Here is a 20256-nt window from a genome sequence, read left to right on the forward strand (position 1 = left end):
ACGTGACCCCGGTACTGAGATGGGAATAGGTAAACACCAGCCACAGACACGGGGGCCACGAGTGTTGGATAGTCTTGGTAGCAGGGTCTGGAGTGAAGAGGCCAGGGTAGTTGTATACTTTCCAGGTTCAGTGCAGGAGAGGTCCGGAGCGTGGAAGGTACTATGCCAAGGTCAGAGTTGAAGAGAGCAGGGTAGTTGAAGTTCAAAGTCGAGTTCAGGATTCCAGATAAGCGGCTGGTCAATGGCAAGCCAGGTCGGGTTCATCTAGGAAGGGGTTAATCTAGGAAGCAAGGGGTTAATCTAGGAAGCAAGGCAACAGGACAGGGACAAGACAGGATCAGCAGAGGCAAACACAGAGTAACACAATCTATGCTCAGCCAAGGTGCCAATGGCACAGCTGAGCATATATAGGCTTGATTAGCCAATCCCCATGTGGGGTGGAGCAAAGGCGCGGCCTCCACAGAAGCCTGTCATTGGTTCCAGGCTATGAGCAGGTGCAGCGGTTTGTATCAACTGATGATGTTGTTGCCACGGAGCTTGGGGCGTGGTGCACATGTCACGTGCGTGCGCTGTGCACTGGGAGCGTGCAGCGTGATCTGGAGGTGGAGGTCGAGTCCGCAGCATCAGGTGACGTCACTGCTGCGCGCATGCCTGCTGTGCATGTCAGGAGAGGAGTACGGGCTGAAGGTGCCCCACGCGTGTGCAGAGCTGCGCGAGAGGAAGCGCAGGGTAGGCGTGCGTCCGTAATCCTCACAGTACCCCCCCCCCCCTTTCAAAAGAGACCTCCGGGCAATCCTTGCAAGGTTTTAGGGGGTATTTCAGGTGGAATTTCCTGACCAGCTCGGGCGCATGGACCTGATGATGCGGAATCCAAGAGCGTTCCTCGGGTCTGTATCCCTTCCAATGAACCAGATATTGGATGTTTCTCCTTGATATCCTGGAGTTTATGATCGCCTGTATCTCGTACTCCTGCTGCCCTTGTATGAGTTGGGGGGCCGGTGGTGCAGGAGAGGATCCGAGAAACGGGGACTGCGGAATGTGGGTTTCAACAAAGAAACATGGAAAACGGATGGGATCCTGATAGATGCTGGGAGTTGTAATCGATATGCCACTGGGATAATCTTTTCCAGAATTGAAAAAGGGCCCAAGTATCTTGGCGTCAGCTTGAGTGTGGGGACCTTTAAGCATATGTTCCTAGAGGACAGCCATACCTTGTCTCCTGGTCTCAAGTCAGGTATCCCTCGGCGGTGGCGGTCTGCTTGAACCTTCTGTCTTGATGAAGCCTTCCTAAGGTTCTCCTGAGTACTAGTCCATGAGGACTGTAGGGCTTGAATCCGGTTGTCCGCAGCCAGAACCCCAGAAGAAGGAAAAGTGATGGGTAGTCGTGCAGGGTGAAATCTGTAGTTCACGAAGAAGGGCAACTCTTGGGTAGATTCACTCCGAAAGGAATTGTGGGCAAACTCAGCCCAGGGAAGCAGCGCAGGTACTGCTCCAAGGACTGGGAGGCCCTAATAGGGAGAAGAGCCTGGGGGGCGGATTGGTGGAGCAGGGGCAGTCAAACGTGGTGATGCGTGCGCCGCACCTAAGGAGGCGGGGTCCGGCTCCCGGCGCCAGTAAAGGGAAGCCTGGGTCCGCGCGCGCCCATAAGGTTGATGCGTGCGACCCGGAAGTGCGAGAGCAGCCGTGGGGGAGACAGCGAGGACCGGGGCACACCACCGGGAGCCAATGCAGTGGGGAGAAGAGGTAAGGAGACACTGGTAGTGGGAGTCCCCGCAGCGCGGATTCTTACACCCAGTCTATGTCTGGATAATTAAAATCACCCATTATGCAAACATGACCCAGTTTTGATGCCTTCTCCATTTGCAAAAGTATTTTAGCTTCCTCAATCTCACCGATATTTGGTGGTTTATAGCATATCCATACAAACATTTTCTTTATACTTTTACCCCCACTGATAATTTCTTTCCACAAGGTATCTTCATTTTCATTATTCCCTTCGTAAACATCTTCCCTTATTATAGGCTTTAGATCCGGTTTAACATATAAACATACTCCACCTTCTCTTCTATTTGCTCAATCCTTCCAAATAAAGGGAATAACCCTCTAAATTAACTGCCCAGTCATGGGTTTCATCCCACCATGTTTCAGTAATGCCTATGATATCATACTGCTCCCTTGCAGCTATTAATTCAAGCTCCTCCATTTTATCTGTCAGGCTTCTTGCATTAGCAAGCATACATTTGTTTTGTTTTTTAGCCTGTACTTTTATCTTATCTGCTCCTTCCTTTCTGCGCCAACTTGTTTTAGTCTTTAGAAGTTTTCTAGTATTATCTCCATGTACTATTCATGTCTCACTGCTTGTGAACCTCGCACTTGCCCATATCCTTCCTCCAAAACCCCTTGTTTCCTCTTCTATCGTATTTAGTTCATTACCTGTTTCATTTCCCACCCCCTCCATCCTAGGTTATTGTCACGATGGACGGAACTTATCAACGCATTTACATAGTTACATAGTAGATGAGGTTGAAAAAAGACGTACATCCATCAAGTTCAACCTATGCTACATTTTGACAACAGATTCTTTATTCTATATCTATACTTACTTATTGATCCAGAGGAAGGCAAACAAAAAACCCCATTAAGGGGAAAAATTAATTCCTTCCTGACTCCAAGAATTGGCAATCGGATTAATCCCTGGATCAACATCCTTCCCATGTATACTTATTTTGTATATCTCTGTATAACTATCCCATCTAAAAAGATGTCCAACCTTTTTTTGAACAAATCTATTGTATCTGCCATCACAGTCTCCATGGGTAATGAATTCCACATTTTAACTGCTCTTACTGTAAAGAACCCTTTCCTTTGTTGCTGGTGAAATTTCCTTTCCTCCAACCTTAAGGGATGGCCCCGGGTCCTTTGTACTGCCCGTGGGATGAATTGTTCTTTTGAAAGCTCCTTGTATTGTCCCTGAATATATTTGTATATAGTTATCATATCCCCTCTCAGACGCCTCTTTTCTAATGTAAATAAATCTAATTTAGCTAGCCTCTCCTCATCAGTTAGAATGACCATCCCCTTTATTAATTTGGTGGCTCTTCTCTGCACTCTCTCTAGTTCCATAATGTCTTTTCTTAGGATTGGTGCCCAAAATTGTACTCCATATTCAAGGTGTGGTCTTACTAATGCTTTGTAAAGGGGCATAATTATGTTTACTTCCCTTCCATCCATTGCCCGTTTGATGCAAGATAAGATCTTGATTGCCTTTGCAGCTACTGCATGACATTGGGCACTATTGCTAAGCCTGCTGTCTACAAGCACTCCTAAATCCTTCTCCATCAAGGATTCCCCCAATTTATCTCCATTTAATTTGTAAGTCGCCTTTTTATTCTTGCATCCCAAATGCATAACCTAACATTTATCTGTATAAAAACTCATCTGCCCTTTACCTGCCCACGTTTCCAGTCTCTCCATGTCCTTCTGAAGAGAAATTACATCCTGGTCTGATTCTATTACCTTACACAATTTAGTATCATCAGCAAAGATGGAGACTTTGCTCTTGATGTCAACCTAAAGGTCATTAATAAAAAAGTTAAAAATCAGGGGTCCCAGTACCAATCCCTGAGGTACTCCACTCACGACTTTAGCCCAACCTGAAAAAGTTCAATTTATGACAACCCTCTGTTGTCTGTCCTTTAACCAGTTTTCAATCCAGTTGCATATATTATTACTGAGTCCATTTTTCTTTATTTTGGACACCAACCTCTTGTGTGAAACCGTATCAAAAGCCTTTGCAAAATCTAAGTAGACCACATCAACTGCATTACCCTGGTCTAAATTCCTACTTACCTCCTCAAAGAAACAAATAAGGTTCGTTTGGCATGATCTATCCTTCATAAATCCATGCTGACTATTACTAATAATTTTGTTTTCCATTAGGTATTCCTGAATATTATCCCGTATTAAACCTTCTAGTAGTTTCCCTACAATTGAAGTCAGGCTTACAGGTCTGTAATTCCCCGAGTGTGATCTAGCTCCCTTTTTAAATATAGGCACCACATCTGCTTTACGCCAATCTTGTGGTACTGAGCCTGTGAAATGGAGTCCTTGAATATTAAATATAATGGTTTTGCTATTACTGAGCTTAACTCCTTGAGAACTCTTGGATGTATGCCATCGGGGCCAGGTGCCTTATTTACTTTAATTTTTTCAAGTCGCTTATGAACTTCTTCCTCAGTTAACCAATTGTTCATTAATATGGAGGTTGTGGCTTCCTCCTGTGGCGCTACTATTGAACTTGATTCTTCCCTGGTAAACACAGAGGCAAAGAATTTGTTTAATACCTCAGCTTTTTCCTTATCTCCAATAATCTGCCTACCCATCTCACACTGAAAGGGTCCTATATTTTCTTTTCTCATTTTTTTGTTATTAAGGTACTTAAAGAACTTTTTAGGGTTGACCTTACTTTCTATTGCAATCCTTTTTTCATTATCCATTTTTGCTAATTTAATTGCCCTTTTGCAATTTTTGATACATTCCTTATAATTATGATACGATGTCTCTGTCCCTTCTGACTTAAAGATTCTAAACGCCCTCCTCTTCTTGTCCATTTCCTCCACTACCTGTTTATTTAGCCACATTGGTTTTGACTTATTTCTTTTATACTTATTACCCAAGGGTATACACTGATACGTGTGCTTTTCTAACAATGTTTTAAAGATTGCCCATTTATCTTCTATATTTTTCCCTGCAAAAACATCATCCCATTGTATTACTACTAGATTAGACCTCAGTTTATTAAAATCTGCCTTTCTAAAGTTTAAAGTCTTTGTTGAACCCAAGTAATTTGTTTTTTGATAATTTATTTCAAATGAGACCATGTTATGATCACTGTTACCCAAATGTTCCAGGACTTGAATATTTGTTATTACTTCTACAGTACATTGTTTGATATGACCAAATCCAGAACTGCCCCTCTCCTGGTTGCTTCCTCAATAATTTGGGTCATATAATTATCTTTAAGCACCCCCAAAAACCTGTTTCCTTTTGTTGTAACGCTAATCTCATTGCCCCAGTCTATGTCTGGATAATTAAAATCCCCCATTATGCAAACATGACCCAGTTTTGATGCCTTCTCCATTTGCAAATGTATTTTAGCTTCCTCAATCTCACAGATATTTGGTTGTTTATAGCATATTCCCACAAACATTTTCTTTATACTTTTACCTCCACTGCTAATTTCTATCCACAAGGTCTCTACATTTTCATCATTCCCTTCATAGACATCATCCCTTATAATAGGTTTTAGATCTGGTTTAACATATAGACATACTCCACCTCCCCTTCTATTTTTTCGATCCTTCCGAAAAAGAGAATACCCCTTTAAATTAACTGTCCAGTCATGAGTTTCATCCCACCATGTTTCCGTAATGCCTATGATATCATACTGCTCCCTAGCAGCTATTAATTCAAGCTCCCCCATTTTATCTGTCAGGCTTCTTGCATTAGCAAGCATGCATTTAATTTTTTTTCAGCCTGTACTATTATCTTATCTGCTCCTTCCTTTCTGCTCCCACTTGGTTTAGTCTTTAGAAGTTTACTAGTATTATCTCTATTTACCATGTGTATCTCACTGCTTGTCAAACTTGCACTTGCCCCCATTTTACCTCCATACCACCTTGTATCCTCATCTGTTCCATTTAGTTCATTTTTTGTTTCATTCCCCTCCCCCTCTATCCTAGTTTAAAATCTCCTCCAACTTTTTTTAGCATTCTCCCCCCTAGCACAGAAGATCCCTCTTCATTGAGGTGCAATCCGTCCCTAGAATATAGATGGCACCTCTCAGAAAAGGAGTCCCAGTGCTCTAAAACCCAAACCCCTCCTTCCTCCACCACTTTCTTAGCCATGCATTAACCTCCCTGATCTCTGACTGTCTCCCTGCGGTAGCGCATGGCACTGGTAGTATTTCAAAAAATACTACCTTGGAGGTCCTTGCCTTAAGCTTTTAGCCTAGATCCCTGTAATCATTTTTTAGGACGCTCCATCTTTCTCTTACTTTGTCATTGGTGCCAACATGTACCAAGACCGCCGGGTCAATCCCAGCCCCCCCCCCAACAATCTGTCTACACGAACCGCAATGTGCCGAACCGAGCACCCGGGAGACAACAAACTGTTCGGTTCATGCGGTCCCGGCAACAGATTGCCCTATCTACCTTCCTAATAATGGAGTCCCCTACCACCACAATCTTTCTTTGCATCTGAGCATCCTGAGTCCCCACTGTGCTGGAGGAACTATTCCCCTGGCTGCTAGAGGAATTAGTCTCCCCAGCCTTGGGATTTCTGCCCCAACATTCCCAATATCTTCACTCAACATGGCAAATCTATTGGGATGTGTCAGCTCAGAAACGACCTGCCTCTCCCTATTGCCCCTGCTTCCCCTTCTAACGGTCACCCAGCTACCTACCTGCTCCTCACTAAAAGCACCACCATCTGCACCACTAGTCGAAGCAAGGGTCTGCTCAGTGAGCTCTAATTCCCTTTCAGGATTGCCAATGTCCCTCAATATTGCCAGTTGCCTCTTCAGATCAGCAATCTCTGATTCTAAAGAGACCAACTGCTCACACTTCTCACAGCGGTATGCTCCTTGGAACAGCTGCTCCAAGTGCACATACATGTGGCAAGATGTGCATTGAGTGGCATTTTCAATCCTGCTCATTCTAGCAACTATGAAGTTTAGAAGTACTAACAGTAAACTGTACTTCAATAAACTATACCTTGTTCAAACTGCTTCTGGTTCTAACTGCACACACTTTAACCAAGCAGAACTTCAATCAACCACACAGATAAATCAGTACACGCAAGCTCATTTATTTTCTGGGGATCTCGATTGAGCACACAAGTTAAGCAAAATAAAGTGACATTTATTTCCTTAATAGACAAACACACGACAACATTAGAATACACTTAATAATTACACTTACTGGGATAGGGAACAGGATAAATTGTCCAGTGAACGAAAAGCACATAAATAATGTCCCTTTAAATTGCAGTCCGTTTGCAAAGGGGCGCAAGATGCCAGGCCCATAAGTCCGTGTAAAATGAAATGTTCGTTCTGGTTCTTTCGGGTTTGTTCGGGAATCCCTAGGGCTAACGATATCCTGAAGCAGGGCTAGTTTCCTTGTTGCGATGTTTTTAACCCCTTGCGTTCTGGAATCGCAGCCGCTGTACTTAAATCTTATCCGCTTGAAGAAATCAGGTAACCACCACACAGGAATGAGGGTTACAGGCCTTTTTAAGGACAGGGGTCATTGGAGTTTTTCATTAGCCTCAGCCTATTGGCAAGGAATTATCTTCCACCTATCAGAGCCTGCCCTGTAACATGGGAAAATCCTAAGGCCAGCCCGGGTAGCTCTGAGCATGGGAAATAGGGGAAAGGGAAGGGGGAAGACTCATGCATCAGCTAGAATACATAAGTTAATAAATGGATAGTCAGAGATCGTATCCGGTGCAAACGGGGACAAGGGATACTGTAAACAAACAAACAAACGAAAGATTCCCCCCTGAATGCACTCAGATCAATCTAAGTAATGTGATGTGGCAAATTTAAAATAATTTAATATATTAGTTCTAAACATAAAATAATAGTTGTACAGAGGGGTGTGGTGAGCAAGTCAATGACCACCCCCAAATAGCATACCAACAGATTACATAACAAATATTTTACCGTATTGACCGTATTACATATATACATGGAAAAAAGGTAAAAGGGAAATAATACACCTAAACACACTTGTTTATGACCTCAGTCTATTTATAACAACCCCTGCAGAACTAAGTGCAAATCTATTAACAGGCTGTGCTTTTATCTATTAAACCGACAGTCTCAAATGTTGATAAACTGTCGATGCTGAATCTGGAGGAGATGTTTGCCAAGAGCGAATATCTTAAAATACCAATATGCACCGGCAGCTATACAGCCAGGCGGTGAGGTGTAATTGTGTAGATACAAAAATCGGCGTGAAATCACAATAACAACACATCCAAATCAATCTGTATTAACAACCTTATAAAGTGAAATAATCAACTAGCCAGATGTAGAATCCTGAAAAGGGCCAGCACAAAGTGTGCAAACTTATAGCCCTGAGGCACGGTTCAATGACCGTATCAAGTTATAGCCTTTTAGCCGGGAGAACTTAAAATAATAGTTTTGGTCCGATTAAATTCTCCTGGCTAAGAGGCTATAACTTGATACGGTCATTGAACCGTGCCTCAGGGCTATAAGTTTGCACACTTTGTGCTGTCCCTTTTCAGGATTCTACATCTGGCTAGTTGATTATTTCACTTTATAAGGTTGTTAATACAGATTGATTTGGATGTGTTATTATTGTGATTTCACGCCGATTTTTGTATCTACACAATTACACCTCACCTGTATAGCTGCCAGTGCATATTGGTATTTTAAGATTTCCGCTCTTGACAAACATCTCCTCCAGATTCAGCATCGACAGTTTATCAACATTTGAGACTGTCAGTTTAATAGATAAAAGCACAGCCTGTTAATAGATTTGCGCTTAGTTCTGCAGGGGTTGTTATAAATAGACTGAGGTCATATACCAGTGTGTTTAGGTGTATTATTTCCCTTTTACCTTTTTTCCGTGTATTTATGTAATACGGTCAATACGGTAAAATATTTGTTATGTAATCTGTTGGTATGCTATTTGGGGGTGGTCATTGACTTGCTCACCACACCCCTCTGTACAACTATTATTTTATGTTTAGAACTAATATATTGAATTATTTTAAATTTGCCACATCACATTACTTAGATTGATCTGAGTTCATTCAGGGGGGAATCTTTAGTTTGTTTGTTAGCTCTGAGCATGCTCAGTGAGCAGCTTGGTAGCACTGCTGAGTAAAAAGGGGCCTTTCGTTTCTGGGGACGCAACATCTGGAGTTTGGTCCCAAGGTGTGAAAAATCCAGGATGAGTAACACGATCTTCTACTCAGAAACATCCCGGTTAAGTCATACTTTAAGACTCGGGGGGGCTTTCATCTGCAACACTTCACGAGACCCATAGGAACTGCCACAACAGGGGGTCTCTGCAGATGGAGAAGAAAGAACCCACCAGCTCATGTATGTAAAACCTTTGTTCATTACATCCATTACAAAGGCAGGCAGAAAAAATAGCATCTTGCCTGTACATTTAAATCTGCAACAGAAAGGCACTTTATAAAAATAATATATGTTTCACTTATGACAAAGTTAGATTTTTAATATATGTGTGCTTGGGGGGTTACACTGAGGCTGCACACCAAAAACCAGGGTGCTGGCTCACTCCATTCCTGAGTTAGCAGTCTTAATGGAACGGCTCCTGTTATTTAGCACTGCAAGTAGAGACTCGCCTGCAAAAAGGGGACAAAAATGCATAGAAGGGAAAATGGTACATGGGAACAGCATATAAAATTAACCCCTTCACCCCCAATACGATTTAGGATTAAACAGCCGAGCATACTGCCTTTATTAATGCGCTGATTAATCCTATTATCGTCACAGTTATTCATAACCTCATATAGCAATCAAGGTGAAAAAAGGGGAAATTTACTGCGCTCAGTGATAGGTAATATAATGTGTAATTATACCAATACCCTTCATAAGAGTGAATAAATAAGTAATCAGTTTGAAACAATATTAGAGTGGTTATTTTAACCAATATATATGTTATAATAAAACAGAACTAAGTGAATTAAATAAAACCTGTTCCGTTCTTGTGTGTAAATGGATGAGGTACCTGCAGCTATTCTATTAGGATGGCTCCGCAACCAATACAAGGACAAAAAACAAAAAGAGAGAACAGCGCAAGACATCATAGTGTAGTATATAAAAATTGTATTAAATTCATTCAGCAGGTGAGTATTGCACGTACATTTAAAATATAATTAACAAGCATGACATGTTATGGACATGTTACCACAACAGCTTGCAGCATGAAACCACTCAGAACTCTGCTGGGCTAGGGAAGGGATGAATTATTGTCTTTCCCCAGGTGTTCTTGGGTTTTCTCTCCCTTCAGATCGTCATCACCTCACCAGATGTGGGACTGTAATACTCCTTCCACGAGGCCCGCTGGGCGCTGATATTGTATAGCTCGATTGCTTAATACACACCGATGCTGTCACTCAGAGTGTTTCCCGTCTGAGATAGGGAGCTGTGGTACCGGCGGCAGGTAGTGTAACCTGCTACACGTCAGTGCTCCATGACAAGCTGGGTGGTGTGCACTGATGCGCACTGATGACGTTAGTTCAGGGTCCCGTCTCATACGGGTTTGAACAATAAAATGTCCATAGGTTGGCATACTGGTATATGATTAGAGTTAATGCAGATTCTTGAACTCAAAGGGTACAAACTGGAACGCGTCCTATTCCAACGCTTTTCGTAAATCAATTACTTTGTCAGGGGATAATGGAAGTTTGCTAGGGGCAGTTCTATATAGTCCGCAAAAGCTTTCTATTGGCTCCTAGGCAATATGGGACGGTTCCCTTCTACAATCTAATTCAGCTGTCACATGTTATTTATAAAACAGTTAAACTGACAATGTTGCTCCTCACAATATTTATATAATTCCATTAAAATCATAGAGATAACAACAATAACAATTTTATTAAAAAAGTCTAGAAAGTAAAAAAGAGAAAAGAAGAAAAAAGATCAATTAGTATTCACTTACAATTATATCATAACATTACATAAAATAAACTCATATAGAGAAGGATATGGTAATTAACCCTTAAGTGAACATGGGGAAATTATTAATGGCTTATAATGCAATCCTATAATACTCCATTAGGTGCTCAAATGAAGAGAATAGGGTGAGGATAATCTAGAGTACATACATCTACAGAGATTAAGGAGTACACACAATTTATAATCAAGTCATGTGAGGGATATTTCATTGATTCGGATAATGAATTAATATGTATCAAAACATACAGTATTTATAATAAAATGAATTAGTATCAGATAAAAGTGGCAATAAAGTGCCTTAAAATATTTAGAATGATTCATATATGTGGGAAAATTTAAATAAATACACAATGGTTACTAAATTTAATGTAATTAATATTGTTTTATAGAGTGACCAGACATCTATCTCTTCACTCATGCCTAACGGTGACAGGGTCTGTAATTTGTATATCCATAAACTTTCTTGTTTGGATAACATCTTATCTCTGTCACCGCCACATCTACCTAAGGAGACAGTTTGGATACCAATGTATTTGAACAATGTGGAATCACAATTGTGTTTGTTCTTAAAGTGTCTGGACACGCTACGTTTATCTAGGCCCAATCTGACGTTCCTTGCATGTTCCAGTATTCTAACTTTAAGGCACCTCTTGGTGCGCCCAACATATTTGTATCCACAAGGGCATTGTAGAAGATATATTACATATGTGTTCTTGCAAGATATACAGTCTTTAATCGGAAATTCCCCTTTAGTTGTATATGATGAGAATTTTTTCCGTTCTACGTTTAACATACTGCAAGCCCTACACTTGCCACAGCTAAAGTTGCCGGGTGTTTTTTTTGGCATCCAAGAGGCCACCAACGTCGTTTGTATTGGTGGACCAATATCGCTCGGGGCTAAATAATGTTTTAAATTTTTTGCCTTGCGATAAATGAAGCTGGGTTTTGGTTGGAGAGACGGGCCAAGAACCGAATCATTACAAAGAATATTCCAATTACGGCTAATAATCTTTTGAATATTAGTACTCACTGAATTGAATTCTGTAATAAACGGAACTCTTATTTTCTTATCTGTCTGTGCATCTGTGTATTTTTGCTTTTTCCTTTCATGTTGAATTAAAAGTGAGTCTCGTTCTAGATTATTAACTTTTTCTATGGATTCCATTAACATGGTCCCATCGTAACCTCTTTGAATTAATTTCTCAAACAGAGTTGAAGATTGTATTTCAAAATCTGTCTGAAGGCTGCAATTACGCTTCAAGCGCATAAATTGACCTACAGGAATGTTTTCGATCCAAGACTTTTTGTGATTACTTGAAGAAGGTAAGGTTTGCTTAACTAGCACATGAAAGGTCCTGGGTTCTATTCCTATATGAAATTTAAATAATGATTTTAATAAAATATGAAATTTAAATAATGATTTATAAATTATTATTTTATTTTTATTATATTGTATAATTTATAAATGAATAATAAATAATAATAAATAATAATAATATATAATTATAATAATAATAATTATGAATTGATAATTCATTATTTATTAATAATTATTAATTAAGTATTAAGTATCAATACTGAATATGTATTAATAATTATTATTAATGTTTAATGATTAAATAATAAATTAATAATAATTAATAATTATTATTTATTGATTATTTATTATTACTTATTATTAATTAATTATTAATAAATAATTATTATTAATGATCATTAATTGATGATTTATAAATAATTATTATTAACTAATAGTTATTTAGCATTATTAATTGATTATTTATTAATACTCATTAATAAATAATGAATAAATAATAATTATTAATTATTATTAATTGATTATGTATTAATACTCATTAATAATTAATAATAGGTATTATTAATTAATAATTAGTAATTAATAATAAGTATTAATAAGTATTCAGTATTGATACTTAATTAATAATTATTAATAAATAATAATTTATTATTCATTTATAAATTATACAATACAATAAAAATAAAATAATCATTTATAAATCATTATTTACATTTTTAATTATACCATATCATACAGGAATAGAACCCAGGACCTTTCATAGGCTAGTTAAGCAAACCTTACCCTTACACCACACTGGTATAGAAAAATATAGTGTTATTGGGGACACTTACTACTATGGTTTAGAATATGTATTATCGGAATTATTAATCATATTAGATATGACTATTCATATTACTCTGGAAGTGGGTGTCCCCTCTTAACATCTGTGTGTGTATATATATATATATATATATATATATATATATATATATATATATATATATGTGTGTGTGTGTGCTCATTTGCATGTCATTTCCCAGAATCCCTTGCTGCAGTGGAAGTGCTGTATGCTGGGTGATAATGGGGAAAGGTGGGGTTGCAGACCTGCCTAAGACATGCAGATGAGCATACAGTTATATTTGCATATTTGCTTTCCTGTGGAGGGTTTTTGTCACTTTTTTTACTCACCATAACTTAACTCAGTATTATGGTTTTGCCTATCCCATAGCCTCTCTTGCATTCCCAGTTAAAATCAACCCCACACTGATGAGACCCATCAAGGTCGAAACAGCTGTGTAGCTGGGACTGTGACCCCTTGGCCCTGTGGCATCGGCTCCTTCGGGAGTCTTAAGCCACTTGCTGCTTTTGGGGGGGCACGCCATCCTGAGCTGTGAGGATTGATCCTGAGCGAGCAGATGCGGAAGTGAGGGGCCGGCACCTTTGCCCTGGGACATCGCCTTTACTGGCTTAAGTCCCTTGCTTCTTTTGGGGTGCCGCACCTGAGCTTGGGAGAGCAGAGATGACATCGCAAACTGGAATGCGCAATTCCATTCGGTTCCTGATCGAGGAGACCGAGAGATGTCGAGTGAACCTGCAGTGGATAGTGGAGAAGGTGCTGAAGCAATTGATTGGTCTGGACGCTGAGAGGATCTTCTGCCTTCGGGATTTCCCTGCGCAGGGGATTTATGACCTGACCTGTTTTGAAGAAGCGGATGTTTGGTGCACTTTTGAAAAGTGCAAGGAGAAGTCTGGTGACCCGATCTTACAAGGCATCAAGGTACAGTAATTCCAAGTTTTATGCTAGAGGAGAGACCACTTGTACTTCACATGTACAATCCGTATGCAAGGAAAGAGGAGATTGTGACGTTTTTGAAACGGTATTGTGAAATGATCAGAGGAGGTGAAGAACTTAAAAACCCGTATGGCATGTACAACGGGAAGAGACGTTTCTGGGTACGGTTCAGACGGGATCCATCATGTGTGGGAGGAGTTACACATCCACCGGCCATGTTTAATATCAGAGGAGACAGAGGATTTTTGTTTTACCCGGGACAGCCTCTATATTGCAGGCATTGCCACACTTATGGACATACAAAGGAGGGTTGCACAAAAACGGGAATTGTGTGCCGAAATTGCGGGGAAGAGGGACATACTGCAGCCAACTGTGGTGTCCCTAAGAGATGCCATCTTTGCGGAGAGGATGGACACTTGGCACGGCAGTGCACTTAAAGGACATATGCCCAGACAGCTAAAGGGGACAGTGTGCTAGAAGAAAAGGAAGAGACAGTTGAGGGTCTGGGAATTTTTGAGATGGAGAGTTCCCAAGAGGGAGGGCTTGATCCTGCTATAACAGCAATGTATGAGGAGGATTTAAGAAGAGAAGAAAGGGTAGAAAGTGGCCCAATAGAGGGGGAGGGGGAAGTGGAAATAATGGATACGACTGGACCCAAGAAAGGGGCGCAAAAGCGCAGTTTATAAAGTGACATTGTTTGTACAGGTGAAGGGGAGGGGAAGAGTGAGCAACGGCAAGATAAGGGGGTGAAGGCAAAGGTTTGTGCGCTGGATCCGGCCAGTTTTGACGGGAGTGGGGAAGAGGAACTGACCGTGAGCAAAGGGAAAGAGGGAAAAAAGGAGTTAGATAGGGAAGCGCAAGAAACAGAGGAGGTACCCAAACGGAAAGTGGTTGTGATAGATAAAGAAAAGAGGGAGAAGGAGGTTAATGCAGGAATTAGTGGAGTTAAGGAAAAGGAGTCAAAAGAAAAGACAGGAACACCAAAGCGTATGGTAGGGGGACAAGCAGAAGTGAGAGCGAAGGAGAAATAGGGGCAAGGACAGCGCTAGGAGAGAGAAAACCAAAACAAATCCAGGACTCAGGAGTTGAGGTCAAAGTATCAGAAAGTAAGGTATTGGGGGCAGTATCAGAAAGTAAGGTAAGAGGAGGGGCAGGACCTAGTGGGCCGGAAGAAACACTAAGGGAAAGAGATTTAAGGCAGAAAATAGCTGAGGTTGAGGAAAAAGTGGGGGAGTCAGATTTTTGGATTGCCAGTATTAAGCAGAATAGTCCAGGAGCGTCGCCCGAATCAGTGATGAAAGATTTACAATCTATACTGAACTGGAAAAGGGACAAAACAGAAGAAGTGTTTGATAATATGAGAAAAAACAAAAAAGCAATTTTAGGAAAGGCAGGGAGGGTGTAAGGTTTTTTTGAGATGTTATTTTCTCTTTAGATAAGTGGTAAGGATAGGATGAAATGATGATATTATGAAATGTATGGGTTTTTTGTAATGTTTGGGACGGTTTATTATTTTCAAAAGTGTTACTTTTGTATATAAAACTGGAATATGAATAAAACTTAAAAAAAAAAAAAAGCTGTCTGTGGGTGCTGTGTGAGTATGGGATGGGGGAGATGTTCTGTTCTTATGTTAACCTGATGTACCTTGACATTTGCAGTGTGGCGATCGTGAACGGATGGAAGACTAACCCCTTCCCTGTCCTCTCAGGGGTTACGCAGGGCTGCCCTCTTTCACCTCTTCTTTTTGTCTGTTGTATAGAGCTCTTCGCCCAGTGCATCAGACGAGACACAGAGATCAGAGGGATCATCGTGCCAGGACCCCAGAGACGCGAAGTGAAGTGCTCGCTCTACATGGATGACGTCACCATCTTCTGCGCAGATAGCCGGTCGATGAAGACGCTGGTCCAGACGTGCGATGATTTCGGGAAAGCTTCAGGAGCAAAAGTCAACTGCGGGAAGTCAGAGACCAAGCTATTTGGGCTTTGGAACCTGACTGCCGACCCCCTCCCCTTCCCCATCAGAGCAGGCCTCATTCAAATCCTTGGAGTCTGGTTTGGTGTGGGGAGCGAGGCCGCTGCCCTGAAGAGCTGGAACGAGAGGCTGAACAGGGTGAAGCAGAAGATCGGATTGTGGCACCTCAGACCCCTCACCATTGAGGGGAAAAAGCTGGTACTGCTGAACGAGATCCTCCCTGTCTTGCAGTACGTGGCCCAGGCATACCCGCCTTCGACCAGAACCTGCCAGGAGATCTCCATGGCAGTGTTCCGCTTTGTCTGGGGGGCCAAGTTTGAGAGGGGAAAGCGCGAGGTGATGTACAAAGAGCCGCACAAGGGGGGTAGAGGAATCCCCGACATCCCCACTATGCTGCGCGCCTTCTTTGTAAGCAACTGCGTGCGGATCACCCTGAGAGACTGCGACAAAGACTCCTCTGGCTACTCCATGTTCCGCCTCCTACTCCTGCCGCTCTGGAGAGCACTGGGGTGGGACAAGTGGGACAGCTCCATCACTTACAGCTGGCGCACGCCCTGGTTCTACAAGGACGTGAAGAAGTTTGTGAGGCAGAACAATCTGGAGGGAGTAAAACCAGACCTGTGGAAGCCCAAGGTCATCTACAAAATGATCAGGGCTAAAGACATCATGGAATCGGTCCCAAGTCTCCACCCCAACACCTTTGGAACGGTGTGGAGGAATGTGGCATCGAAAAGACTAATGAACAAACACAAAGACATTGCTTGGCAGGCCATACACGGGGGACTCCCTGTGAATGCGGACAAGTACCAGAGTAAACTCTGCCTCGTGAGGCACTGCCCCAGGTGCAACCCAGTGGAGGAAAGCATCATACACCTTCTGGAACTGCCCCTTTGCGCAGGCCTTGCTGCGCGCGCGCTGGACACTGACTTAAAGGACTGTATACCGAGGAAGTGCGTCACGTACTACTCGGTGTTCCACGGACTTTTCACAGGAACGCACACAGAGGATGCAATCGAAGCCGGTTGGCGTCTAATGTGCTGTTTCAAGGACGTTTTACTATTCGCCAGGGAACGTTTGATCAAGGGGAAGAAGAGGATGTCGGTACAGGACTGTCGCAGGCTGCTCCACAGCCTGCTCAAGGACTATTCCATCTTTGACGGCCCTGAGGAGGAGGACTAAACACCCCCCTCCCCCCTCCCCCCCCCCCTTACTCCCCCGCCCCAAAAGTTTTTCTGTGCAATAAAGTTAGAGATAATGTGTGTATGATATGTCATGTCTGTGGTGCGGTGCATACGTATAAATGCACTGCACCGCCGTGTTCATCACAGTTTTTTTACTTTTGGGGAAACCATTAATAAAAATGTATGTGAGTTGTGTGGGATATGCACTGCGCCGTTGTTAACTTCGCGGTTTTTTTTCCGTTTGGAAAATGATTTATGTACTGTTATAATCTTGTTGTAAAGATTCGCTGCATAATAAAAGAATTTTCAAAAAAGCTATCTGTGGGTGGTTTTCTGGGTATGCACCTTAATCCTGGCTGTGCTCAAAGCTGTGACCATGCAGCAAGCTTAAACCTATAGGGAACCATGTTAAAAATGGTTATGGAGGCAAAAAGTGACACTGTGTGCTCATTTGCATGTCATTTCCCAGAATCCCTTGCTGCAGTGGAAGTGCTGTATGCTGAGTGATAATGGGGAAAGGCGGGGTTGCAGACATGCCTAAGACATGCAGATGAGCATACAGTTATATTTGCATATATATATATATATATATATATATTTTTTTTTACAATTGTGCAGTATTTTCATTGGGATGTTTTGTATGTTAGTAATGTATCAAGAGGGTATGTTTACCGTATGATATATTAAGATCCCCTTGACTGTATATACATATGAATATCCCTGTGTTTGTTTGAATGTAGGAGACGGGTGTGATATACTTGAGGTGGTTGAATATATATATTATATTTGGATGAGCATGTATTATGTTTCCTGCTGGATTTGTTTACACTCATCTCAACCTTTAAATACTATTTGATGTTATCTTTAGATTTTGGTTATTAATCATGTTTATCTATAGTAGTCCCGCCTAGTATACAACTTCATTATACGTTTTTTTTTTTTTTTAAAAGTTGTTTTTTATTAATTTATGTTGTGATTATTTGTTTTGATATTGTTTGTCTTTCGGATTGATTAAAGTTAGCTTTATTCTCAATGTTTTGTCAGCTGACCTTGCCGGCCAATGGGAGTGGCGTATCGCCAATGCAACCCAATTTCAGGACGCATGTTGATGACATCATTACATGCTGGTTTTGGCGCAAATTTTACTTTATAAAAATGTATGTTTATTTCCCCATACCTTCATAAATGCTTTGGTGCGTTTCCTACACCTCCACAGTGGCTGTGCTAATCTCTCTCCACATATCATTGGCCCTTTTATCAGCATTTTTTAAGGATTCACAAATTTCTTTGCTGCCTCTTCCCCTGATATTTTTTATTGAGTTATGCTAAAAGTTAAAACATTTTTCAGTGAAAAAGGTCCAATATCTTTGGTGAATCAGAAGCAGAAATATCAGAGTATATTATTGAATAGAGCTGTATCTACTCACATGTTTAAAAAGGCTGAGTCAATCAGCTTCATATAATTTTATTTTCATGTACAGTATAGTATTTTTTAATCAACACTATCTATTTCAGAATATGTGCAAATTTAAAATGCCTTAAAATTAATAGAGATATAATTACTTGACAATGAGCTCTTACTAGCTTCACCTACATTTAGAAATATGGGGGCTATGTATGAAAGTCTCCTGAATGCAAAACTGTAAACTGCTCTGCATTTACCTAAGAAGGTAACTGGCTTTACAAAAATGTTTTCTTTGTTTCAGGAAATGCTACTGATCCATCCAAGAGGAATTACATAGTGCAATGGCTGTCTAGACCAGATCCAGATGATCCCATCCACAAAATAAGTAAAAGACCCATTTATAACTCTGCCTTTGACATTAAATGCATTAAATGCATGTTGTGGACTTTGCCTTTTGCTCTCTTCCTCTCATTATACGGAACATTTCCCTTATTTCCTGAGTTGCAATATACCTTGGGCTGAACCTCTTCTACAGGGAATTTGCGCTTGGTATCTCATTCTCTAGAGTTTCTGTAACACTCTCCGTTGAGTTCCTCTAAAGCTTTATGTGTGAAAATAGGATATTTTCACAGTTTATTTCAGGCCTTGAATGCGGTATTCAGCTTGCTTATTTGGTGATGATGAAAGAGGCTCTGACTTTTTTTTGGTGCTCAGCTTTAAAGCAAAATGGAGAACTTATTGTGAATGTGATCACATCACAATAATGACATCCTACAGTTCTTTTTAAATATACTGCAGTTTGAAATTGTAATACTGTCTTGTTAACAAGTTAGTTGAATGAAAGACATATATACTTCTTCAAGATATTAAAATCCGCATCCATAGAAGTGACGGTGCACAGCAAAGATGTTCTTCAAGATATTAACCTGGTTTAAGTTTACTGTTGCCTGTTGATGATTAATATACTGTATATATTTTAAGTTCTCAGTTGCTCCTATCCTCAATGATGCTGTACCATACCTCCTGCTTTTTCTTTAATTACCTAATTTGCATAATTTTGTATACTGTAATGTAGTAAACACATGATTTTGGGGGGGGGTGTTGTGGGGGGGGGTGTTGTGGGGGGGGGTGTTGTGGGGGGGGGGGGGGGTGGGGGGGTGTGTGTCATAATACTGAGTTAAGTTATGGTGAGTAAAAAAAGTGACAAAAACCATCCACAGGAAAGCAAATATGCAAATACAACTGTATGCTCATCTGCATGTCTTAGGCAGGTCTGCAACCCCACCTTTCACCATTATCACCCAGCATACAGCACTTCCACTGCAGCAAGGGATTCTGGGAAATGACATGCAAATGAGCACTCAGTGCCACTTTTTGCTTCAAAAACCATTTTTAACATGGTTCCCTATAGGCTTAAGCTTGCTGCATTTCCCAGAATCCCTTGCTGCAGTGGAAGTGCTGTATGCTGGGTGATAATGGTGAAAGGTGGGGTTGCAGACCTGCCTAAGACATGCAGATGAGCATACAGTTGTATTTGCATATATATATATATATATATATATATATATATATATATATATATATATATATATATATATATATATATATATATAATAAAACACAATAGGTAGCGCTAATAAAAAATATATATATAAAATAATAATACATAAATACATGAATGAAGGAAAGGCAGCCTGGATACAACTCTGACCCCTGGTCAGATAGTAGCAATTTAACTCGAAATGTATCACTGGTGCTCACAAAGAATATGATATAATATAATAAAATAAAATAAGATAAATGTATACAACCAGATGGTATATGGCAGATCCAATGATGATCTCCGCAGGTCGTGATCAGATATGAAAT

The 20256-nt window shown here is 40.8% G+C and overlaps 1 protein-coding gene across 4 annotated transcripts in view; it reads left to right on the top strand.

Annotated features, from left to right (window-relative positions):
* LOC142495769 (A disintegrin and metalloproteinase with thrombospondin motifs 2-like) overlaps positions 1-20256 on the top strand; it is a 1094144-nt gene that overhangs the window by 1052192 nt on the left and 21696 nt on the right. For 3 of the 4 annotated variants that reach the window (XM_075601705.1, XM_075601707.1, XM_075601708.1), the window contains one exon: positions 18689-18772. The exons of the other annotated variant lie outside the window; for it this stretch is intronic. In XM_075601705.1, the coding sequence (XP_075457820.1) occupies positions 18689-18772 (84 nt within the window). The remainder of the gene's footprint in view (positions 1-18688; positions 18773-20256) is intronic. 4 annotated transcript variants of the gene reach the window in all.

This window comes from Ascaphus truei, chromosome 5, assembly GCF_040206685.1.
Source record: "Ascaphus truei isolate aAscTru1 chromosome 5, aAscTru1.hap1, whole genome shotgun sequence".
NCBI classification, from domain to species: Eukaryota; Metazoa; Chordata; class Amphibia; order Anura; family Ascaphidae; genus Ascaphus; species Ascaphus truei.